The 26,166-nt window shown below is 38.6% G+C and overlaps 2 protein-coding genes across 2 annotated transcripts in view; both read left to right on the forward strand.

The window, feature by feature from the left end:
* On the forward strand, positions 1 to 16,193 carry atg9a (ATG9 autophagy related 9 homolog A (S. cerevisiae)). Its single transcript, XM_020917569.2, has 20 exons — positions 1 to 223; positions 366 to 422; positions 1,245 to 1,393; positions 2,100 to 2,143; positions 2,316 to 2,380; positions 3,028 to 3,177; positions 3,599 to 3,740; positions 3,815 to 3,955; positions 4,034 to 4,154; positions 5,395 to 5,570; positions 6,039 to 6,161; positions 7,151 to 7,338; positions 7,424 to 7,577; positions 9,040 to 9,219; positions 10,550 to 10,762; positions 11,230 to 11,438; positions 12,744 to 12,861; positions 14,032 to 14,281; positions 15,285 to 15,430; positions 15,514 to 16,193. The coding sequence occupies exons 3-20, from the start codon at positions 1,291 to 1,293 to the stop codon at positions 15,520 to 15,522; spliced, it is 2,532 nt and encodes an 843-aa protein (XP_020773228.2). The 5' UTR covers positions 1 to 223; positions 366 to 422; positions 1,245 to 1,290; the 3' UTR covers positions 15,523 to 16,193.
* Positions 16,194 to 16,910: 717 nt separating this feature from the next.
* Positions 16,911 to 26,166, forward strand: part of pcnt (pericentrin) — a 43,699-nt gene continuing 34,443 nt past the window's right edge. The window contains 4 exon segments of the mRNA XM_055161020.1: positions 16,911 to 17,100; positions 19,753 to 19,779; positions 22,744 to 22,923; positions 25,551 to 25,691. Coding sequence (XP_055016995.1) covers positions 17,053 to 17,100; positions 19,753 to 19,779; positions 22,744 to 22,923; positions 25,551 to 25,691 — 396 coding nt within the window. The 5' untranslated portion in view covers positions 16,911 to 17,052.

Below are 26,166 nucleotides of genomic sequence, written 5' to 3' on the forward strand. Positions count from 1 at the left end.
CACACGGTGAGGTGGGCTCAACCTAAACCTGCGTATCGAAACGGAAAGCGCTTGAAACGAAACGAAACACGAACCAAATATCTTCTCAGGCCAAATTTGAGTTATTTTAATCATCGTACACGTGGTCAGATTTTCTCAAATAGAGGGAGGTGATATGTGACATGTTTTGGGGAGAGGCCTCTGTGCTGCTGCTGACAAGCCGAGACAACAACACCTCAATCAGGTAGCTCTGCATTCCTCCTCGGTCTCCCATGTCCTTTCCAAACATCTACATTTACTTGGATTTATTTTATTTTCCAATGGACAGCCTGGTCTTCCTGTAAATTATATAAACAAATGTGTAATGCTCTCTTCCGTATTTTTAGCTGGAGATGTTGTAAACAGAAGGAGTGGATCAAGGGAAGGAGCTCACTGCAATGGAGGTACACTCTACTACTACTATTTCCTGAGACAATAATGTGCCTTTTAGGTGTTATGATACTGTAATTACATCATAACAGTTGTAAGCATTAACCTGTAATCCTAAATGATTCATAGTCACATGTGAAAACCGCACAGGCTTCTGGTGCTTTGTAGAAATAGACAGTAGTCTGACCTTTAAACTACTAGAATTGCTTTGTCTGTACTATCACCACTTCTAAACTGATTCTGAACTAACTTAACATTGTTATAGCAAATGTTATGTTTAATTTGAACATACTGTATTTAAGAATCCAATTCTACATACAGTTCTATTTAAATCAGTGTTAAATATTTCAGGCAAAAGCTTACGATGCTTTCACACTTCCACCATCACCTCATCTAGGACAGGATGTTCTTACTTTTTAACCACTGTGCTGATTTTGCATTGTTCACAGAGAAGTAAAACTGTATATTTAGTGTCACAAGTATCAGTACTAAATCAACACTAAAACTTCAAAGCTAGTTACTCATTTCAGGAAGTATTGATAGTAAAGAAGTCACAGAACAGAAATAAATCAATAATTTAATTATCTTTAGTGGTATCAGAACAAGTATAAAACTGCATAGACTACTATACCTATACATGACAATATGGTAATTACTACAATTTAATGTTGAAAACCAGATTCTGTTGTCGAAAGAAGGAACATTTTTAATTATCATTGTAGTATCTGGTCTATGTCTTAGTATTGAAATCAGGTTTGAAATGTTAGTATCAAGACACTAGCACCCTTTATACATTTTTTAACCCCCCCCCCTCCCTGTCCTTCTCCCTGTCCCAGTGTGTAGCAGAGCTGTGGGTCTGATGAGGCTGGAGCTGTGGTCACTATGGCTCACTTTGACACAGAGTACCAGCGCCTGGAGGCGTCCTACAGCGACTCTCCTCCTGGAGAGGAGAACCTGCTCATGCATGTGCCCGAAGGGGTCAAGTGTAAGTCGACTCATGTTATATACTGAACTCTGTCGAAGCTTATGTGGTAATTTTTTTTGAGCTGAAGCTAATTGTGTAGTTAGTAAGGATGCACCGATCCAATACTGGTATCAGATATTGGTGCCGAAATTGAAAAATTTGCTGGATTGAATATCAGCCTTCACATATTGTTTCAGCCGATATTCTGACTGGACATATAAATTGATGTAATAAGACTATCCACTGGTCTTAAAAGGCCCAGAAAGTCTCATAATGTTTGAACTTTTATTTCAAAGCTGTTCTGTGGTTGGTGGGGAGATAAATAACAGCTACATAACACATTTGGATCAGTTTTGTCTTTGTGTTGGTTTTTTTTGTACACTAGCATCGGATGATATGGAGTACCGGCAGATTCTTAAAGCCAGAGTATAGAAATCGGTATTGGAACTGAAAAAGCTGCATCGGTGCCTCCATAGTAGTAAGAATAAATGACGCATTATAGATACCAGAATTAACCCCTAATGTGTTGTGTTGATTGTGCCCTTTTATTTATTGCTGGTCACATTTATTACAATTCATTATTATCGTTTGTTGTATTACTTTTCTGGAGCAATATATCGTGCTTCAAAATCTGTTATCGTGACAGGCCTAAGTGAGTGTCACTATTACACAGCTTGGGTTTTAGTTGTTGTTTGTAGATGACTCTTCTTTTGTTTTGTATTCACAGCTCAATGGCACCACATCGAAAACCTGGACCTGTTTTTCCAGAGAATATCCTTCATAACTTTTGTGAAACACTGCTCCATATAAGAAAACACATAATATTTCTGCCATATCTATAAACTGATGTCTTCTTGTTTATATAATTGCACCAGTTGTTATGTTAATGTCTCTATATTGGATTAGCCGTTTAAATATTGTTGTTCTCCTTGACATTGTGCACGTCTATAAGCTACATCAGAAGAATGGTTTCACTTGCATGCTGCTGGGGGAGATCTTTGAGCTGGTGTAAGTTCCAAACATACATAATTTCTGATGTTAGAGCTGTAGGTCTTAAGTCATTTAGTTGATTAATCGGTCAATAGTGTCTTCGTCAACCAAAATTTGTATTAGTCGACTAATTATTTCTTTTAAATTGTAGGGATTTATATAGGACAACAGCAGGTGTAGTCCTGTAAATAGAGTTGGGAATCAAAGAGTCCCTCACGCTTCGTTACGATACACAATACATGGCTCACGATACAATAATATCACAATATGGCAATATATATATTCTAATATTTATTGCGCATGATATGACTAAACAAGTTTCCTTCCACTGAATAAGCAACAAAACTGCAGTGTGGTCACAAAAAGAGCCAAAAGATACCAAAAAATACTTTATATATTGATGCAGCAGCCCATGATAATCACACAAAATCACCACCAAATTTAGTATCATGATATATATCGATATTTCAATATTTTTGCACACACCTATTACTACTACAGTTTGCGTCAGATACATAGGGATACGTAATAGATTTGGGAGCTTTTGTCATTCCCCTTTTTGTCGACTAATCGATTGGCAGAAGATGTTTTTAGAAGACAGAGAATTTCTTTACCTATTTGATATCCACTGCTTCTTACATTTTCTTCTAATGTTTTTCTTTCAGTCAGTTGTTCTTTGTGGTCGGCTTCACCGTGTTTCTTGCCAACTGTGTGGACTATGACATTCTGTTTGCCAACAAGTTTGTAAATCACACGGACTCATCTAAAGTGACGCTGCCTGACGCTTTTATTCCAGTGGATGTCTGCACCGCTCGGTAAGCACATTTTGTAGTCTGCAAACTCTGTAAAAACTGTATTCATTTTAAATCTGTGTTAGTATTATCACGATACAAAAAGTTTTAACACAATTTTGATACTATGGAATAAACATACCACAAATATAAAAATAGCACTGCTTATTTAGACCGTAGAATGTCATTTTCAACATTAAGTTAGTGCTTACTTTTATATTACTATGTGGTCTTATATCTGTGTAATTCCTCAACGGTCCAGGTAGGTTTCATAGTTCCAAAGTCTGACACAGGGGTCTCCAACCTTTTTGTTCCAGCGAGCTACATTTACAAAAAGAAAATTCCAAACAGCTACTAATTTTAGAGGTCATAAGAAACTGTGCATAGGAAAGCAGTAGATTCTACTAAATCTTTGTCTCATTGTGACTATGTTTTTCCTTTGCAGAATAAGGGACAATGCTTTTGTAATATTTGTTCTCATAATCTGTGGAGTGTTTTGGTTGCATCGCCTGGTGAAGTTTATCTACAATGTGTGCTGCTACTGGGAGATCCGGTCTTTTTATAGAAACGCCCTTAAAATGAGCATGGTAAGACCTGTAATTAAATAAATTACTGATTATTTATTATGTACTTGATACTGATTCTGTTGTTATTGTTGCAGTCGGAACTTCCCTATGCAACATGGCAGGAGGTCCAAGCCAGAATAGTGGAAATACAAAAGGAACATCAGATTTGCATCCATAAGAAAGAATTATCAGAGCTGGATGTTTATCACCGCATTCTACGATTTAAAAATTATATGGTTCGTACCGCCACACAATGTAGTTATGAAGTAATTAATTAATAGAAGTCGTTTCAGTCTTCTTTTGTCGGTTTTCAGGTTGCCATGGTGAACAAGTCGCTTCTACCAGTGAAATTTCAGCTCCCTGTCCTCGGGGAGTATGTGTTTTACACCAGAGGACTCAAGTATAACTTTGAGCTCATCTTCTTTTGGGGGCCAGGTTTGTGTCAGAAAATGCACAGCTAAACTAAAAATGTACTGTATGTTTTTAAAGTTGCATTATGTAACTTTTCTGGTGAGAGATCTAACACTAGCTTCAGTCACCATGGAGATCTTGTTGCTTTATGTAGAATATTACACAGTATGACATTCAGCTGGCACCATCAGGTCATGTTACAGGTCAGAGCTGTGGACTGACAACCCTTTAAACCAGGGGTCTTCAGCGTTTTTAAGGCCAGGGACCCCTACTATATATGGCATACAATTGTGTTTTATATTAATTTGTGCCTAGTGTCGTGTATAAACAGCTTCTCTGTTATTTTACATTCAATACTGGGGGGCATTCCATCAAATTCGCTTAACAAGTCCAGGCTTATCCTGAAATCCTGAGCTGAAACTAGCTCCATCTCCAGTTTAAGCCTCAAGTCATTCCATGAGAGTAATAAACCTGAGCCTGACCAAAGCTAATTCAGGCCTGGAGTTTAACCTGTGCTTTGTGTGCGGTCGCGGTGACTCTGAGAAGGCCAGAGCAATGGAGCAATGACATCATGGAAAATGGGCTCAAATTGTGATTTTTTTATGATCTGACTAAACGAGAGAGGAGCCACAGCATGCATGGACAAGAATTTGATATGGGCCACGGAACTTTTCTGGTCACTCTGATCTGAGGAGCGAGAGGAAAGACAAGACTCTCCGTCCTCTCCTGGTCGCTCCGCAGATAGAGATGCTGGCTGTGTAATGTGGAGCCTGGTTAATACACCTGGGGAATGAAGTTGCCTGACTTTTTCCTGATGCGTGGTAGTATGTGTGGAGCTTAAGTTCCGTTGTGCATAAAAATAAAGCTGTAATGGACCTTTTCACATGTTCCATAACAAGAAATGATAAAATCCGGGCAAAGGGGTTTAAAGTTTGACAAGGAGAGAGAGACGAGGGAATGAAGAGAGAGAGGCAGACGTGATGAAGGAGCGAACACCCAGAATAAAAAATAAATAAATTAAAAAGTCATGACCCCCCTGTTGAAGATCTCTGCTTTAAACTGCAAGAATTAAGGTATTTTAGATTGGTTAAACACTTACCAATTAAAAAAGAATGCTATACCATGGAATATTCCAGGCAAAGCCATAACCTACCTGAAAAGTTACAAAATGCACCTTTAATCATTTTATACATTTCAATTTTGGATTTATATACTCCTCCTATACTCCTTTATATAAATTGTGCATCTACTCTATGTTGTGTAGGTTCTCTATTTGAAAATGAGTGGAGCTTGAAGCCTGAGTATAAGAGAGGAGGAAACAGGCATGACCTAGCGGAAAAGCTGGCATCTCGTATTCTGTGGATCGGCATCGCCAATTTATTACTCTGCCCTGTCATCCTGGTTTGGCAGATTCTTTATGCCTTCTTTAGCTACACAGAGGTGAGCACTAATGAATACTAAACGCTCGATAAAGGACACATATTATGCAAAATGGACTTGAGTTTTAACCACATTATATTGTTCCCTCATCAAAAACATACCTAGAGTTGCATTTTGTTTCAGTCAGGCTTGTTTCATTAGTCCATCAATCCAGAGTTGATTTCTCTGAGCCTTAAAATGCTCAGTTCTTCAGTTGTTAAGCCACAGGTAAAACTCTGGACTTCCCCTGTGCAATTTTTAAGTCTATAAACCATCACAGACTTGTTCTGTGGTCAGCTTGTGTTCACAACAAACAAGGGGAAACTGATGTGTAGACTATAAAGTGTATTTTGTGTATTATGTAGACATTGTTTGAAGTTAGAAAATGTGAAATACTTATCCCAAGGTGACCACAAAAATGCCTGAAATGGAATTAAAGCCACAAGAATCCACAACATGTGTTTTTAAGGGTTGTATTTTTGTGTTGAGGTGATCAAACGAGAGCCGGGGTCTCTGGGGGCCCGCTGCTGGTCTCTGTATGGGGAATGTTATCTGCGACACTTCAATGAGCTGGACCACGAGCTCATGTCACGCCTCAGCAAAGGATACAAGGTCAGTACTAAATATTTCCAGTTTCTCTGCTACATACCATATTTTTGTCAATTATCCAAACACATAAACCCAAATAATTTCCTACGTCAAATTAAGCTGAATTTACCTTAGCATTTAGACGTTTTCTGCATTGTTTGGTCATTTTAACTACGACACTGTGTTTTTAATCTCTATTTAAGTTAACTTTATAGAGTCAGTGTGTTCATAATATTAAAAATCTTCTGAAAAAATGCCTTCTTTATGTTTTTTTTCTGTAATAAAGGCATCATACAAATCAATGCTTTATACTAGTAGACCCCAGCCTTTTTTGCACCACGGACAGGTTAAATGTTTGATAGTATTTGCGGCGGCGCTCTTCGGGACGATATTTTCACGGACCGGCGGTGTAGAGGAGGAAGTGGTTAAATCCTGTTTTAGTCCTGGTTTAGTGCTGGTTTAGACCTGCTTTAGACCTGGTTTAGTCCTGGTTTTATTTCTCGTTTAGTTCTGGTTTATTCCTGGTTTTATTCTGGTTCAGACCTGTTTTAGTCATGGTTTTAGTTCTGGTTTTGTCGTGGTTTAGTCCTGATTTAGACCTGGTTTAGTCCTGGTTTAAACCTGGTTTAGTCCTAGTTTAGACCTGGTTTATTACCTGGGTTATTTCAGAATAATACTTTATACGAATTAAATACTTAAATTGATCCTTCTTATCTAATATGTGTATAAGCATTGTGTAATTTTTCTGGAGCAGGGTCAAGTTCTTTTCTCCTTGGAGATGTTATTGCTTTGTCTCGAATGTTACACCGTATGGTATTAAACCTCTCTGTCATCATAGAGACTGAACCAGACCACGTTACAGGTTTTTCTAGGTGTTTTTGAGCTGTAAAATTACCTGTGATGTAATAAATGTAAAGTAGAGCAGTTTAATGTCATACTGTGGAACGTTCCATGCAGAGCAATGACATCTCCATAGAAATATTCTCAGATTCTTTTTTCTTTTTATCTATCAGGCTGCTTCCAAGTACATGAACTGTTTCCTGTCACCATTACTGACCGTCTTGGCCAAAAATGTGGCATTTTTTGCCGGCTCTCTCCTGGCTGTGCTCATCGCCCTGACTATCTATGACGAAGACGTTCTAGCGGTGGAACATGTCCTCTCCTCCATCACCCTGCTCGGGGTGTGCATCACCATCTGCAGGTAACCACAATCTGGAACCCTAACAGAGTCAACAATAGCAACATTTTGGGGTGATAATAATTTTCTTTCTTTTTTTTTTGTCCAGGTCGTTCATTCCAGATAAGCACATGGTGTTTTGTCCGGAGCAGCTGCTAAAGGTGATACTGGCTCATATTCACTACATGCCCGATCACTGGCAGGGCAATGCTCACCGCTCGGAAACCCGGGACCAGTTCTCACAGCTCTTCCAGTACAAAGCAGTAAGGATCGGTCAAGATTATATAAGCGTATTATTATTTATTGAATCTCCGTGTGGTAAATGTCTCTGAGTGATAGTTCTTTGACTTGAAACGTATCTACTTTATCTGGTTAAGTTAATTACAGTAAGAACATTGAATCACGCTACCTAAGCCCTGAAGGTCAGCAGTTCCCTCCCTCCTTAAAGAGCTATTAAACACACTCCCGAAGTTTTACTCCACCCCTTAGCAAAATCTGGAGCGATGATTGACAGTCGACTGACAGCCACAACAATCCAACATGGCGCGAACTGGTGCGCTCCGGACTTTGAAACTGAGCGGACATTTGTGCTCGGATGACGTCGTTTCACGCTTTTCTCCAGACACGGTGGGACATCGCGGTGCCCAGCGGTGCCAGTTAGGGGGCGGGGCTGGGAGGGGCTCCTCACGCACTGCCTGTAGACGCCAGTGTCTGCGCTTGTCACGTAATAACCTGCATCTGACTCATTGGCGGCCATTTGTCCAACCAAAAAATTCAAATGTCCTGGCTGTAGTTGATCCTAAAGAGGCTGTTACAGACACAAAAACTCAGATTTTTACAAATAAGGCCAGAGATAAGTATACACATTTCTATTTTAGACACATTTACACAGCTAATTAGTAGAAAAAAGTGATTTTGGTGTTTAATGGCCCTTTAATCTGCATTTGCTACAGTGTCTGGGTGAATGGATCTTGAATGGATATGAATTTCTTTTCAGTGTCCAATGGCGGTACACAAGCCCTATACAAATATGACAATTGAAATTTCTTTTGTAATGTAAATAATGTTTCTTCTGCAGAGGTTTGTCTTGTCTAAAAACAACAAATCAGGTTTTCATGATCTGTTATAATTGACCTTTAAAGGGCCTATTTTATGCTATAATTGTGAGCTTCGAGCCGTGTTATCATGTTGTTACCTCATCAGAAACATTCCTGGAGTTGTGTTTCGTTTCATGCACACGTAATCATTTATTATTAGTCTGTCTACACCTCGAAAGTGCTCTTCCACCTTGTCATGTCATGTAGCGGTAGCTTTAAACTGGTAAAAACAACTATCTTTTACCTTAAGCTCAGCAGTGATTGGCAAAATTACAGGACTGAAATGACCCAAATGATTCTAATGAAGGTGCTTGGATCTTAAAAACACAATGGAGCACTTCCTGTATCACCACATGACATCGCAAGGTTGAATAGAGTGTTTAAGAGAAGAATTCAGCCTAAATATGCAGGATTTGTGTTTTAAACATGTGTGAATGAAACAAAACACAAGTCCAGGTCTGTTTTTGATGAAGAAACATTACAGCAGAGATTAGAATAGTGTAATATGGGCCTTTTAAATAGCAAACTCAAGCACAATATCTCTTCTTTGATAAAACATTCTTGCTTGATAACCAACTTTATAAATTTGGCAGTTTGATTAATTAAAATTTTTGTCTCTTCTGTGCAGGTCCTGATCCTCGAGGAGCTGCTGAGCCCTGTGGTGACCCCCATCATCCTGATCTTCTGCCTGAGGAGGAAGTCCCTGGAGATCATCGACTTCTTCAGGAACTTCACCGTGGAGGTGGTGGGAGTGGGGGACACCTGCTCGTTCGCTCAGATGGACATCAGACAGCATGGACACCCAGCAGTAAGAGGCTAATGCCATAATGGGAATACATTTAATTGCTTTTTTATGAAGTTCGATTTATTGACTGAACAAAGGAAGAGAGCTGGTGTACTCTCTGTGTGCAAGAGCCCGTCCTAATGGATGACTGACGTAATATTCCCAATGTATACTTTCTACAGCTCATATGTATTACTTCTTAAACTTTTTTCTAATAATCCTGCCTAGTTCTTCCTACTTTTTACAATTTTGGTGACGTTTATAATTTTACTTTCTGACATACATAGTAGAAGATCCATCTGTAACCTAACAATCATACAGTAAACAAAAGTCAAAACTTATCTAATTTAAACAATAGTTATTTCACTCTTTTATTGTCTTAAATTAATGTTTAAATTGCCGAAGAATATGTGTTCCTTGTGCGTAAATTATCCCTGCATTCTGGTGTAATCCAATCCACTTTATTTATATAGCACATTTCATAAACAAAATTGTTTCCAAAGTGCTGCTATAAATAAAACATATCCAGTAGAAGTTTTAACTCAATCTTTACTTAACTCTGCTAGTCCTTGTTAAGACAATAACACAAGTAAAATCAAATAAGAGGGAGAATACAATATAAATAACAAAAAGGTAAAAAACATAAAAATAAAATAAAAGACACAGAGGACCACACGACTCACGCGGTGTTAAAAGCCGAAGAATAAAAATGGGTCTTAAGACAGACTTTGTAAAACTATGATAAAGATTTAATACAAGTACCATCCCATCAAACGAAGTAATAATTTGAAAGACATGAACTGCCATCTGCACTTTACAGGGTTCCCATGGTCAGGGAAATCCTGGAAAAGTTATAGAAAATGAAATGTCATTTTCCAGGCCTGATCTCTTTCATGCAACTACAGCGTTCTGTTAATTTATCATTAGGCTATTATGATTATTTCTAAACGTGTGCACCTTTTGTTTAAAAGAGATGACAATAAATGCACTGACAGTATTTTGAATGTTAAAAAACTATAATCCCAAACCATAAGGTGAGTGGAAAGAGTTAACATTTCATATTTAGCCCTAAAAGTCTGATCAATTCTAAACATACTAAACATGTAGGTGCTGTAAATGCTCATGGAAAATTCACTTTAAGTCATGAAAAAGTCATAGAAACGTTTTGAAATTTTGTTAGTGAAAAAGAATGGGAACCTTTACTTTAATATCTTCTGGAATTATTTTTCCTGATATCAATTTTATGAACATATAATATCTAATAAGAGACTAACATACTTGTCTATTCCAACAAAATGGCCATAGAAAAGACCAGTACACAGCATGAGTTAACAGGCTCTCTCCTCTTTCTCAGTGGATGTCTGAGGGGAAAACTGAAGCCTCCATCTACCAGCAGGCGGAGGATGGGAAGACGGAGCTCTCTCTCATGCACTTTGCCATCACCAATCCTCAGTGGCAACCTCCACAGGAAACCACTCACTTCCTCAGCCAGCTCAAAGAACGTGTGCACCGAGAAGTGACGGGACACGCCGGGGACACACACCAGTACTCACTGTCCGAGTCTGAGGTACCAACTCTTTGTTTCAGTAATCTTAATAAAACATGTACAAAGAAGTATTTATACTGAACACATAGTTTATTATGAATGATTCAGCCTTGTTAACTACTTAATTTAGAGTTAGGATTTAGGGTTATAGAGTTTTAATCATGGACTGTATTTAAAAGTGGACTGAGGGAGTGTGGTGGCATCATGTTCGGTTGTGACCAAATTAGAAAGTTATTAAAGTATAAAGTGCTTCAGGTTCTTTTCTTTTTTCTTTTAATTTTTTTTAGTTGACAGATTCTGATTCAGATTTTTTCCTTGCAATTAAATGAAATTAAACCTGTAATATATATTTTGATATTAAACAATGAAGACCAACTAGCAGGATGCATTTAGAATAGTCAAAACTACAAATTCTGAATTCAATCCATTTTAACTTGTACACAGAATTTGCTGTGCTATTTCTATCTCCTTTTGTCTCTTTTTCCCAGCCGAGGAGCCTGATTGCTAACCTGCTGACCGGACCGTCCACTCTGGGCTCGGTTCACTTTGCCCGGGATGCCTCTTTAGCCAACCACGCTGCAGCCGCCATCAACGACTCTGCCTCGGCCCTGCGGTCCCTCTCCCCTGTCAGCGGCAGTCTGAGCGCAGTCCAGAGAGGCCACGCTTCCACCGTCAGCAAGGCAATGGCTGGCTCTGGGTAGGAAAAAATATCACTGGATTTTTTATGTTAAATGCACTATACCTGATTTTTACTGTCTTAAAAAATAAAAACTTGTTTATTTGAAATACTTACCTTATGCATTTTAAGTATCCTCCTTATTCACAACAATAAGCCCTTTTCGTCAGAGTAGAGTTTTGCCATCTCGGCAGGGGTGTAGTGGGCATGGTACGCGGGGGTACGTCGTCCACCCACTTCTCCCAACGTGAGATATAAAAAAATAACAAATATAAAACAGCTACAACTTAAATGTCAAACCAGAGCGATTGGCAGTGGTGAAAACAAACATGATATCTGCAGGACTGTCCTATAGTGATCTGAGACATGAGGGACCAGGACTGATCCCAGGACTGAACCAGGACTGAACCAGGATTAAACCGGGTCTAAACCAGGTCTAAACCAGGACTGAGTGTTGGGTGACCGCAGGAGAAAGGACCAGCTCAGAGCTCCACACCCCACGGGGCTAAGTGCAGCCGTCGCCAGATCGCGCTTTGCGGACACCTTGCTCGACAGGCTTGGGTGTGTCTCTCTCACTCTCAAGTTCAAGATTAGTCCTGATTTAGTCCTGGTTCAGTCCAGGGTTAGACCTGGTTTAGACTTAGTTTAGCCCTGGTTTAGCCCTGGTTTAGACCTGGTTCAGTCCTGGTTTCATCCTGGCTTAGACCAGGTTCAGTCCTGGTTTAGTCCCGGTTTAGACCTGGTTTAGTCCTAGTTCAGTCATAGTTCAGTTCTGGTTCAGTTCTCGTTTAGTCCCAGTTTAGTCCTGGTTCAGTCCTGGTTCAGTCTTGGTTCAGTTCTGGTTTAGTCCTGTTTTAGTCCTGGTTCAGTCCTGGTTCTGTCCTGTTTCTGTCCTGGTTCTGTTCTCTTTCATGTGTTGTAGCCATGTGTTGATTTATGTTCTGTAGTTGATTATGAACAGTGTTAATGTTAATAACATAATTCTCCATCATTCTGAGCAAAAAAAAATCCCCACTTAAAAAATCCTCACCACTCCAATGCATCTTGGTAAAACTAACAAGTGTTTGAACTGTTGGAGAGAAGAACTCAGCCTAGACATCCAGAGATTGTGTGTTAAACGTGTGTGAATAAAACAAAACACAAATTCAAGTATGTTGTTTGAAACAACATTATAACAGATCAGAAAACAGAGCAATATGATCCCTTTTGCATTATATCTGGAACAAGACAAATGTTGTTCAAATACATGACAGATACAGGAAATCAGGTACAGACTTGTATTTTTTTCTATCTGACTGAATATTTGTTTTATGTTTTGTTTTGCAGAACCGATGCCCGCACTGTGAGCTCAGGCAGCAGTGCATGGGAGGGGCAGCTCACCAGTTTGGTCTTATCAGAGTACGCCTCGACAGAGATGAGCCTCCATGCCCTTTACATGCATGAGGTAACTAAATAAAGCTCAATCAAAACATGAAGATTCAGTGAAATAGTATGTGACTCGACCAGTCTGAAGCCATCTGAAGCCATTCTGTGTTTATTCAGCAAAAAATTTATATTAATGGTATTCCCAGTCCAATATCTCTTTGAGCACTAAAGGCGTAATATTGTGATATCAACAAAAATTAAAGCCTCAGTATGTAACTTTTAGCATTAGTGAGACATGCACACTGGTATTTCCATGTTATGCTACATTATTACTACATTATTTACGTATTTGATGCATACACTTTTGAAAGGCAATTGCTAGGGGTGTGCAAAAATATCAAAATATCAATATATCGTATCGTTTAATGTGATAATACAGTATCAATATCTGGGACTGCTGTATCGATATATCACCAAGAGTATTTTTTGGTATATTTTACTACATTATTTTGTTACAGAGCTACAGTTTTGTTGCTTGTGTTAGAGGAAGGGGAAGGAAACTTATTTTTTGCAACACATTTGATACTTTCACTGTTTTGATGAGTGAAATGTTTGTGTTTCATATTCACTTTGCGCAAGAAGTGGTTTAACAAAGACTTTTAGTAGCACAGCAATGATCCAGTCTTTATTTTTTTATTGAACCACATTGAATCGATTTGAAATATATTGTATCGAATCGAAAGCGCATTGTATAGAAATATGTTATGTGTATCATATCATGGCCTATGTATTGGGGTTTGTATTATATCAGCAATTTCATGATACCTCGCTCTAGTTATTTCCTCTTGCTTGATGAACAGGAGTGTAGTGGGCGTGGTACATGGGGGTTCGCTGTCCATCCACTTCTACCGACATGAGATATAAAAAAATAACAAATATAAAATAGCTACAACTTAAATGTCAAACTATTTAAGTTGACAAAAAACCTGCATAGGCTGCGGTTCTTAGGCTGCAAAGGAAAGGTCCTGGTTCAGTCCTGGTTCAGTCCTGGTTTAGTCGTGGTTTAGTCCTCCTGGTTCATTCAGGAATCGCATACTACCCCCACTTAAAAAATCTTCACTACACCACTGTTGATGAATAAGGAACAAAAACAAAGCTAGAAATCAGCTCTGAAGTTTCTGGTTGGACCCGGAAGTGACATCATGACTTAACAACTCGATATCAGTTTTTCTTTTCCATCTTCTCGTAGTTCCACAAGCAGCAGTCGCGTGGAGAACTGCCGCGTCACACTTGGCACAGACAGGACAGTGACGAGAGCAGCGACAGCATCCCAGACGAGGTGAGGAGCGAGCCCCCGCGTCGCTCCAGGAACCTGCCCCGCTCGCACACCTTCCCCGCCGCAGCCCCCAGCCCCAGCGAAATCCCCAAGTCTGCCTCCGATACCAGCACTAACACCAGAGGCCAGGAGGGGGCGCCGCCTTCTGCTGACAGACAACCAGGTATATGGGAAAAGCATAGACTGTATATATAAATGAACATAGCTAACCAATCACTTTGTATTGAGAAAATGTCGCACCTTTCTCCTGTTCCTAATATCTAATTGTCTCCAAATTCACTCCTATAACCGCTACCCTTGATGAGTTTCATTTGACTGGAGCCGTATGCTGTGAGTGACATAAAAAGAAGAAGTAAAAGTCTTCTGAAATTTATGTGAATTATGTTTAGTAAAATCTTCATTGTCATTTAGAAAGTACTCTACTAATATTTTCAAAAATTAATTATTAAAAACATAAATTAAAGAAAGAAACAAGTAAAAACAACTTAGAAACAACATCTAAATTCTACTTTTCAATCCAAGAATGTGCATGTCCCTTAAAACAATGCAATATTATTTATCATAGTTTTAAAAAATATGGTTGACTAAAACTGAATTTAGTCATGAACTGGAATGAAAGAAAACAAATAAAACCTGCCTCTTCCTTTAATTTGGTATTGGATTTATACACAGCTAAGAAAATACTGATGTTTTTGTAAAAAAATAAATGTGTTTCGCATAGATTTTGTTAAGCCTATGGTGGAAAAATAAATTTTATTTGAATAATTTAATCTCATTCAATGCAGTATAATTGTAATTTAATCTACATTTACTACCACTCATTTTTGACCAGTGTAGTCTTTTTTATATAAGTTTATGATAATGCAATAAGCAACAAAGTCTAGTGATATTCCAGTGTATAGTCCAGGTTGTTTTAAAATTATAGAGGACAATTTTAGACTATAGTGGCCACCATAGTCTCCTGTATTGATGGGAAACACTGTATGATGTTATGAAACTGACAGTTAAGTAAGTAAGTAAGTGAGTAAGTAATTATTATTTATTTATATAGTGCCTTTCACAGATAGAAAAATCACAAAGTGCCTTACGGAGTGCAATAAACAACATATACAAGAACAGAGGAATTACACTGTTACACATTTTGCTTAGATGATTATTTTGTTCAGATTCTTTAGGTGCTGGGACAAAGTTTGTGAGGACTGCTCGTGTGCCCATGGGAGGATGGGCAGACGACAATCAGGCTTCGCCCAGATTCCCTGAGCCCCTTCCAGAGGAGAGCTCCGACGATGACATGCCCCCTCACATACACAAGGTTTGTCCAACCAGAGATTTACCCGTTTTTACTTTTACTCTCTTTAACGAATATTTAATCTAATTTTCGTCTTTCAATTTTAGGTGACGTAACCACGGTTCTTGGCATCAGTGCTGACTGTTTACACTTTAAATCTGTCTTCAGCTTCCATCTGCCGCTTCAGATGAGCAAGATGAATTCTTTTGAACTCACAAATGTATAGTTATGTAAATCTAGACTTTACTGTATCACATATTGTTTATTGGTATCAACCACTGTAGATTACATCTTCTTACTGATCCTCATCGCAGTCATTTCTCTTGCCTGATCCAATTTAACGTGGACTATTAATTAATGAGATAATAATCATATTTGTATTCTATGAAAATTATAATGCCTTTTATGGTAAATGTTTTTTTGGTTTTTTTTTTGTTTTCTGTCACTGTCATATTTTAACAATTCCTGGTTAGATTATAAAGCTCTTGAGCATTAATTAATTGCCAAACAGAAGCCCAAAGCACAATAGCATGTTTTCCTTTATGCATAATGAGACAGAAGAACTATTAACTTAAGCATAGCATTGTTTTTTCTGGGTTGAATATTTTTCATACGCACATATTTTTGCACTTTACAGATGGTGTCATACGGTTAGTGTATTTGTTTGTACTTTTATGTTTTATTTATCAAAACAGGGAAGTGCCATGGAAAAAATAAAGATTGATGTACGATGTTTTATTTTGTTCATTTTAATTGTTACTAATAATTAAATTAATTAATAGTTTAATTTGCGTGTTGTAGTGTTTATCAATCAATTTGGTTTGCATTAATGCAAAAATGTCCCAGGTGTACCTATTTTTGACCAATCTGATCCCTGCCAACAGTAAAGAGAAGCCTAAATTATCACTTGTTTGGGTAAAATACAGAAAAGCTGCTTAAAAATAATCACAACACAAAGAAAATGTGACTGCACTGACTCATATTAGTGCAGAGTGCATTACAATTTTCCATAATTACGCACTCCTTTCACAATTTTATTACCAACCAACCCAAACAAGGGATGTCACAATTATTTTTTTTTTTTTTGTTTTATTTTGAAAATCTTATCACCCTAAAATACAAATAAGAGATGTTAAAGAATACACATTATTATATATTTAAAAAAAACAACATTACTTTAAAATGTATTTATTAAAATATCACTGAAACATGTAGTTTTCATTTCCATAGAAACTCATAACAGATACCTAAACAGCGTACAAACAAGCGGCTCTTTTTTTGGCCTCTCATTGGATAATCTCGTTGTCACTCAAGCGTCTCCGTTCTGACCCACTAACCCGATTGGCTCCTGGCGCTGCACCTCGCTTGAACTTTGGCCATGCGTGAATAAATTAAAGTGACGCAAACCCCGACGTCGCCTCCTATTGGCTGAGAGAGCTGAACCCACGCATTCCATTGGCCCGTTTATTCAAGAAGGCTCCTTAAGGGCGGGGCTAAGGAAACTTGGCGGCCATACTCAACACTGCGCTCTGTTGACAGTTGACCAAAGGAAGATCAAACATTTACGGCAAACTTATGTGATAAAGACATGCCTTTGGTGTCTTTTTGACCCGCAGGCGCATTTTTAAACCCGCTGCAGCCGAGCGATGGATGAGAATGAACGGCAACGGAAACTAGAAGCTGGAAGAGCCAAGGTTTGTTGCTTTTCCCACGCTATTGGTTGTTAGCACTTGAGCTAACTCTTTTGTGGACGTCCGCTGCAGTCTACGCCTATGTTTACATTCACGCAGACTCCGTGGGTTTGATTTAACGAGGCCAGATTTGAGACAGCAGTAAGATTTGTAAATATCATAAGATAAACCGCGTTCCAAGGGGCGTAGGTGAGCTATTGGTGCAGAGCTTTGCCAGATCACGTAGCGTTAATAGGATAAATACCTGCGCACACGTTTACCAAGATGCAGTTTCAGACGAGTCTATGGATTAGAGCTGGGGTCTCCAACCTGTAGCTCTCCACCTCCTTCAAAGTTATTTCTGAATTCTAAGTATTGTAGATAATAAGTAAAATTTGATTAACGTCCTTTGTAAAAATGTCGTTTTGATTGGAGTCACCAGACGTCCCTGTTTACCCTGGACAATCCCAGTTTTGAGCTCTGTGTCCCTTGTCCAAGCAGATTTATCCAAAACTAGTGATTTGTCTCAGTTTTATACAAGCAATGTCTCTGGTGTCCCTATTTTTGTCAAATCTGATCCCTGCCAATAGTAAAGAGAGGCATAAATTGTCATTCGTTTCGGTAAAATACAGAAAAGCTGCTTAAAAATGACCAAAACACAAAGAAAATATGACTATATTGAGTCACGTGTTGGTCATGAATGGTCTCTGCATAAAAATGTTACTTAAATACACGCTCCTTTCACAATTTTATTATTACAAACCACCAAAAAACAGAGATATCCCAGTTTTTTTATTTTAATTTTGAAATTCTGGTCACCCTATGCAAATATAATGTCAGATCGAGTAGTGATAAAGCTGTAAATATTGATGTTTGTCTCGTATCGTCTTCCAGTCAATTCTCCACATTGTTGCCCTTGCCACTACTGTATTGGGAAAAACAATAGACCATGTGTATAGAATAGGGTGACCAGATGTTCCTATTTACCCGAGACGGTTCCAGTGTTGATCCATGTGGTCCCTGTCCCAGCAGATTTATCCAAAACTACAGATTTGTCCCAATTTTCTACAAAAAATCTCCAATATGTCCCTACTTTTGACCAATTTCATCCCTACCAACAGTAAGGAGAGGCATAAACTCTCATTTGGTTTGGTAAAATACAGAAAAGCTGCTTAAAAATGACCAAAACACAAACAAAATGTGACTATACTGACTCACATGTTAGTCATGGATAGGCAGAGTGCAGAACAGTTTTTCTTAATAATTACGCACTCTTTCCGTTTTATTACTATCAATCACCACAAACCTGGGGTGTCCCAGTTTATGATTTTGATGCCTAACTTGGTGCACCGATAAATGGATAATGGTTTGTTTTAGAAGCATCTAACTTTTCCCCATCTAAGGCTGTGGCTCTTATATTTACGCAGTTTCTTTGCAACTGCTGAAATTGGTTGCTCTCTGGCATTTTCGTTTTGTAAAGGTAACTCACTGGAGAAAAGAGTTTAGAGACCCCTTGATTAGGGTGACCATATTTTCCAAATCAAAAACTGTGACTCCCCCGGTTTGTGGTGGTTAATAATAATAGCATTTTGAAACAAGTGCGTAATTAAGGAAATTTGTCATGCACTTGGCCCACCGTTTTGGTGATTTTTAAGCAGCTTTTCTGTAGTTTACCTCAGTAAATGACAGTTTATGCCTCTCTTTACTGTTGGCAGGGATCACATTGGTCAAAAATAGGGACACCTGGGACATTTCTTGTATGAAACTGGGGCAAATCAATGGTTTTGTATAAATCTGCTGGGACAGGGGACACAGAACTCCAAACTGGGACTGTCCCGGGTAAATAGGGACATCTGGTCACCCTACTATGGATTTTATTATTTATTAAACTCACAGTGCTATACTTTGACCTAGTTAGATCAATAACCTCAGTATTTTCTTGGGTTAATTTGCATATCTGGGGCACGCAGACATTTCTAGCTAACTGCCCCCCTCCAGGCCAAATCGTAGGTCCCATGACTACAAACAGATTGTTAGTTTTGACATTTAAGCACTGTGTAACTTTGCTGGTGGATGTCTGTGTCTCCTGCTTGTCTCCATGGAGATGTTTCTGTTTTTATCTGGACTTTTTTTAACTGGAAGACAAAGCAGGTGTTGCCACTTGACCAAGTTACATGTCAGATCTGCAGAGGGGCAACCCCAATTTTTAAGCAATAAACACATCTGTAATTTAATTTACAGTAATAAATACACATTAGACTTGGACTTAGACAAACTTTATTGATCCACAAGGTACGTTATTTGGACACAGTAGCTCACACATCACAATATATAATAATAAGTAAAGCAATATCTAAATAAGTAGCAATATAATAGCAAGAGACTGGTGTCAAATACAGCATAATTATATAAATGTATATGTACAAGTAAAAATTTAATTTAAAAAAAAAATCTCAGCTATACATATTTGCTGAGATTTGATTTTAACAAATTTAATTTCATACAATCGAACATTCCAGACAAAGCATTTAAGATCTTGATGGAGACATAACACCAACAAAAATGACATAGTGCAGCTTTAAAGAAAATGATTCTGCTAAAAGAGACCACACTTTTCGGAGTCTGTTGTTCACTGTGATGCATTTTGACTGACATTCTAATATTCCTGGTGCACAGAATTCGTCCAAGTCTTCTCCCCAGTCGGTGAGTATGGAGCGGTGCAGGTGCATTTGGGTTTGGCAGGCGTCTGTGTGTGGTGTTGATTTCACGGGCAATCACGTTAAATCCACTTCTTTCCACTGTAACGATATATTTTTTTGTGATTCTCATACATTATCGCAAAGCTCTTCTGTCCAACATTCCTGCAACTGTGTCGAGGACCATCAGGTGGTGCAATAAGCCTGAGCTCTGGCCTGGCCGCGCTCACTCTGCTCACGTTACATTACAGTTAGTGACGGTTAGTGTTGCCATGGTAATTTCCCACTTAGTATTGTGTTTGGTGCATCAGCGCTTGCAATGTGATATTATAAAGCACGATGGGATGTAACCTGTTGAGTACATTTGTATTAAACACGGAGCACAGTTGCAGTTGTAAGTTGGCCAAGGGGCTCTGTCCAGCTGCTCGGCTCTGCTCAGACGTGAGGCAGCAGCAGCTCCGGGTCAAACGTGGCTCATCTGACGGAACTGACCAATGATGTGAGGATGTGAGTGCCTTGGGGAGGAGATGGAAGGGAAAAGTGAAGGAAATTGTTAAATCGAATAAAAAAACAAGAAATGGAAGCACTGAAATTTGATGTAATGCTAGTTGTCTCTTTTTGAGTTCGAATAAGAAAAAAAATAGTTGGGCTAGTGCAAGATCTCATGCCACAATATCGTGCACACGGAAAAAAATGATCTTGTGAGTTTTTTCCCCTCTGAATTTAACTTGGATTGCACAAAAAAAAATTAAGAGCTGGTGAGTTATATAATTTGAGAAGCTGTAGTTCGACAAAAGCAGAACTACAATGACAGCTAAAGTATTGCATAAAATAAATAAAAATAGTGAAGTCACAACTGAAATAAATGTATTATAAATGATGCCAAAATCTCCTCTTTTCTCGTTCTCGTGTGTCTCATCTCAGGAAAATTGTGTCTCGTCCCACCCCTAAAAACAGACATGTACCAAATAAAGAAATATACCAATAGAGATACCAATATTTTAGGCTAGTAGTTTTTCCTGTATCATTGTTCATATTTAAATTTATCAAGCACTATGTTTAGAGATAAGTAGGCCTGTCAAGATACTATACTATGTCAACGTACAAAAGTATATTTTGACCTCTGTTTTTATCACGTGTACAATTTAGTTTCAATAGTGCGGCAGAGTTTTGCCATTTTATGTATTAACGTTAAATTTGAGCTGTAGAGGGTCGAGTAAATTAATTATATCGATAATTATTAGGTCATTCTGTTGTTTATTTGTTGTAGCTCAGGCATTTTTATTGACACTATATTTAAAAATCTGTTTACCTGGATTTTCCTGCTTTATGTTGGCAAGGCAAGTTTATTTGTATAGCATAATTCGTACACAAAGTAATTCAAAGTGCTTTGCAGAATAAGAAATATATTAAAATCACAATAGCAGCAAGAAGTAGTTCCGATGTTATTGTTTATCGCAGTATTTCTCAGTAGCGATATATCGTGCTTCAAACTTTATCATGTCACGTCTAGAGACAGGCCTATAGGTTACATCATAACTGTTCTTTAAGAGTAAAAGTAGCTTTCAATTTAGTTAAAAGTTTAGCCTCTACTCAGACTTTTTGCCAGTCGTTTAAACTGTCTGCTTCTCCGGTTGTGCTTGTCCACGTGCATGTGGTCACTCAAAGAAACAAGCATGATTTGAACTGAGCGTGACCTGCTGCTACTGCCCACTGCCCGCTGCCCCCTCCTCTCCGTGGGTACACCCCCCCGTCCCCACCCTTTTTTTTCTCTTTAGTTTAGAACCAGGCCGCGCTCAATCTGGACTCCTCATCATTCTCCGTCAGTCGAAAAAGGGGACAGTATAGCTCGCCGCATCCCGGAGGAGCTATGCCATGACAAGCAGCTGGGCGGTGGGCACACGGGCACGCAGGCCGGCCGGGCTCACAGGAGGAGAGGGACTGGCACGAGATTGATGTGACAGTTCTATATTGGAGTGGTGCGGCGGCTCGTTCTGACTCTGTAATCTGCTTAAGCTTCTTATGGAGGAGACGGCGAGAGCGCTTTGAGGGATTTCTATCAAATCGATACAGCAGGACAAAAAGACACTACTCAATATTTCTGGATATTTTTTTTATTTCTTTTTTTGACTTTTTAATGTGTTTAATTTGTGGTTCTCTGCACTGAAAGTTTCACTGGCGGGTGTCACCATGTGGATTCTTCTTATTTCAATTCTGTGATTAATCTGGGAATTAATTAGGACTGTTTTGTGCAATTAATCCAATTTTAATCAAGCTTGAGATCCAGTCGTCTCTAATGATCAATAATCAGCTTGGGTCTTTTTTAATGGAGATGTCTACAGCCAATCATCTGTCAGTAAAAGTGTGTGGTTTGGAGCAGAGTTCAGACTTTGGAGGAAGAAGTTTGACAATTTTGCTGTGTGAAATTGCAATTCTTACAAGATAATATAGAGAATTAGTATTGAAACATTTTTTTTAATTAGAGAAATGAAATCGAATTGAAACCTTGATCAATCAGTATGAGAAAAAATACATCCCAGCCCTAAAATTAAGTTTGTAGTTTAGAAATTGTTGGATAGTTTTTACTTTTTTGCGCAGAATGGTGTACTACCAATTCAACAGAGCGAATATAACTAAAAAAATGTCATGATTTTTAATGTATTTTTTCTTTATAGTTGCAAATTCAGTTTGGCAGTTTCGACTTTGCACCTCCTCCACTCTCCATTTTATCATTAGCTGTCATTCACACCTGGCTATTGGCACCTTCTCAACAATACTAAATCAAAAACAGTCCCACCTGTGAAAATCTACTGTATTTTTTTTGCACTTCACTCCTTTTGGGCGACGCCTACGCACTTCCTCCCTTCCTCCCTTTGACCTGTCCATCAAACTGACCCATGCTGCTGGTGTGGTGGTGTTCGGCGGTGCTGACCTACGTGTCCGTGTACCTGTCACTGTCTTTTCTGCGCAGCTTGCTAGCTACCGACAGAAGCGGGCGAAAGGCAGCGGTACGGGGCCGGCGAAAAAGGCGGCGAAGGGGAAGAGCCAGGATGTCCCGCCGCAGAATGACCGCGCAACGCAAGACCCCCACGTAGACGCCGCCCCTCCCTCCGCCAACGGACAGGAGCGGAACAGCAAGGCCAAAACTGAGGTACACTAAACACTAAATCACTGGACATTAAGTGAATGATCCCTAAAATTGGATTTACCAATGACTTTAAGATCACTTTAGAACAGTGTTTCCCAAACATTTTTTTCTGGGGACCCATATTTTAAAAGTCACAAACCTTCGCGACCCAAGTCAATAAACGTTATTCATACATTACTCGTAAAAGTAAAGGTGGATTTGACCATTATTGAACATTGCTGAGGATGTTTTATTGTGGTTGTGTCTCTGAAAAATTAGTATGACTCAAGTTTTAAACGATGAAAAGCAGTCATTGAACCAGAAATAAAAGGATCTATAAGTCGCCTATTTGGACATTAACTCTAGCCCTGTATATTACTAGCCTGATTCATCAGTTGGTTTCACTTCGTAGAAACCATCTGCCCTCACAGTATTAGGATTTGTTTGCTCGATGGTATGCGGGTACTTTTTTATTTAACCAATCACTGCTATTTGGTCATGACGTATGTCATGTGCCAAATCTCGTAGGAAGAAGGGCAATAACATTTTTCCCCTTGATAAAATTCACCAAACATTCTCTTTGTTCCGTGTATAAATCCTCGATTTCGGGAATTGTTGCCAACTCAGAACGTATGGCTCTTCGCTGATTGGCTGGTGCCAAACTCGCACTTTCACAGTTTTTGCGAACTGTCTAGTGTATTCTGATTCCTAATCTAGTCGCTGGAGAGTGGAGGCACTAGGTGGTGTCAGCCTGGCTAGTTTATTGCAGACCTACATGCAGATCGTGATAAGGCGACCCCAAAAAAATCTCTTCCAACCCACCTGAGGGTGGCAACCCAGTCTTTGGGAAACACTGCTTTAGACCCTTGTTTTTTGAGATTACACTTTACGCAAAGATGTTTCTTTCTTTTCTTTAATGTAATTTAAATAATTTTTATTACAGACCAGTATACTGGATATTCTAATTTTGCATATCTGTAAAAACAACAATTGTGATATAAACCTATTTATATCTCTCTACAAGTGTAATATCAAAGCCTCTCAACATTTTTGATAACACTGAAATATTCCCTGAGAAACTTGCACGGATGTCTAAACCCCAGCTGTGCCATTTAATCAAATTTTAATCACAGTTACAAGTTTTGCTTCACTAAATCACAAAACTTACCCAATTAAAGTTTTAATTACAATTGTCCTGCCCCTTGGCACCTGTGCGGAGAACAGCCACTCATATAACCTACAGGTTTTTTTTTTGTTTTTTTTTTACAGGATTCACAAAACATGACTAATGATTAATTACGGGGGGACTACATGCATTATTAATCAGCCTCACTGTGTAATCCAAAATTAGCTGGTTTGGGGAAACTGATTTAGAGTTGATGAGGACATTTTATTGGCCAGAAGTACAATTATATGATGTATAAGTTTTAAGAGGCTGGTTTCCAAATGTACAGAACAGAAGGTGACAGTGGTATTAGTAACATTACACAGACTAGAATTAGATTAGGTTTCCACATCAGCAGCAAGAAGGGCAGTCCAGACCGTGACACAAATGTTAACAGAGATTAATTAAGTCCAAAGAGAGCTATAATTTAAGAGTAAAACACTAAAACAGGCAGATCATTAAAGACAGAACACTGGTTTGTAATTATTCCTTCAGCCCTGTTCGACGTAACACATTTTCCGCACTTGTCTGCTTTAGTTTGGTCACATTATGCTAACAAGTGGCGTGTGCCCCCACTCCGTAAACCTACAGAGAGAAATGGGTCACTAAACATCTCGGCGCCTGTAGGGCCTGTTGTCATGACGACCCGGACTGGATTAACTGTGGTAATGTTTACTCCACTTTTGTGCCAGTCAAACCTCAAAATGCGTTTCCCCTCCTAAAGCGTTGCGTTCAGGAGATGATTGTCTTTTTTTTATGTTCTGGATGACTTTTTACTATTATTTCAGCATATAACATATTCTGTTTTTGTTTTCAGTACACACATTGACACTTTTTTGTATGAAGTTGCTCTGTTTCAGTAATCTATAATTGAATACTTTTTTTTAACCTAATACTTTTTTTGTTTAAGGTTGTTAACAGATTTTGGTAATACTTTTAGGGTACACTGATTAACATCTAACTACTTGCTAATCAGCATAGTTGTATATGGTTAATTTGTCATTAATTAGTATTTATTCAGCCCTTATTAATGTCTAATTCCCCATAAGCTTACTCTGCTATTAGTTAGACATTTACAAACACTTTCCTATTTATATACTCTTTATTACTACTTATTAGTATGATACTAAGCCATTTTTGCATCCTAATTATTCACCACAATGAGTTTATAAGCACTTTGCACAACTTTCAAACACCAAAGCTGAGTTTTGCAAGTCACAGAAATGTTACAACTAGCATGCTAATGGATACTTCTTGATTATCAGACAATAAAGTGTCATAATTAGAGCAGCAGCATATTTTAACTTCAAGAGTGGCTTATACAATATACAATATATCTTCTGAGCAAGACTAATTTTGCTCAAATAAATGGAGAAAAAAAATTGGATATAATGCCTGTTTGTAAGGTTTCGTGTAGTAACGTTGCATTATATGTGCTATTTAAATGTTCACATCTATTCTCATAAGACTGTGTCCACCCTTTTAGGTTGATGAACAGCCTAAGAAGATTAAAGTCACGCAGAGGAAAGAAGTCGAGTCGTCTCCCTCCTCGGACCGAAGCCTTAGCCCCGTGGAGCAGCTGAAAGATGAGGACCTGGCAGCGCTCACAGGCAAAGAGCAGCTCAAGGTGGGCTGTCCTTTTACTCTATTTAATTATCTTACTGAAGAATGTATTGAAGCACTTGTAGAGTACATGTGTGCTGAAAGCGAGCTCTATTCTGCTATTTTTATCGCCGCTCCCCACTTCTAGCCTCTGGGGCCAGTGTGTCATCTTTTTGCATGGACGCCCAAACGCTCCAATTAAGCATAAAGCATAAATAAATGGGATTTTACTTGTCTATCTTGCAGAAAGGGACCAATCAGTGACTCTTCGTTTACTATATAATGCCTCCTTGGTCTTGATCTAGCTACATGAGCTGTGTTGCGTTATTAATCCAAGTACCATCAGAACAAAATCTGGACTATATTAGGCACAAGGATTGGCTAAAATGAGATAAAACCATGGATGTGGGAGCTGTAAATAATGTTCTTACTTATTGATATGTCTCCAAATAAAACACATTTACACTGTAGAGAAACCGGACCACCCCGAGCTGTACATG

Source organism: Boleophthalmus pectinirostris, unplaced genomic scaffold, assembly GCF_026225935.1.
Source record: "Boleophthalmus pectinirostris isolate CB_2022bp ecotype Guang Dong unplaced genomic scaffold, ASM2622593v1 HiC_scaffold_10, whole genome shotgun sequence".
NCBI classification, from domain to species: domain Eukaryota; kingdom Metazoa; phylum Chordata; class Actinopteri; order Gobiiformes; family Gobiidae; genus Boleophthalmus; species Boleophthalmus pectinirostris.

Bases quoted from the DNA above. Each gene is read 5' to 3' on its own strand.
- atg9a (XM_020917569.2), top strand. From the start codon at position 1,291: ATGGCTCACTTTGACACAGAGTACCAGCGCCTGGAGGCGTCCTACAGC. The intron at 3,178-3,598 runs GTAAGCACATTT...TTTCCTTTGCAG, and splicing joins GTGGATGTCTGCACCGCTCG to AATAAGGGACAATGCTTTTG. The intron at 14,282-15,284 runs GTATATGGGAAA...TATTTTGTTCAG, and splicing joins TTCTGCTGACAGACAACCAG to ATTCTTTAGGTGCTGGGACA.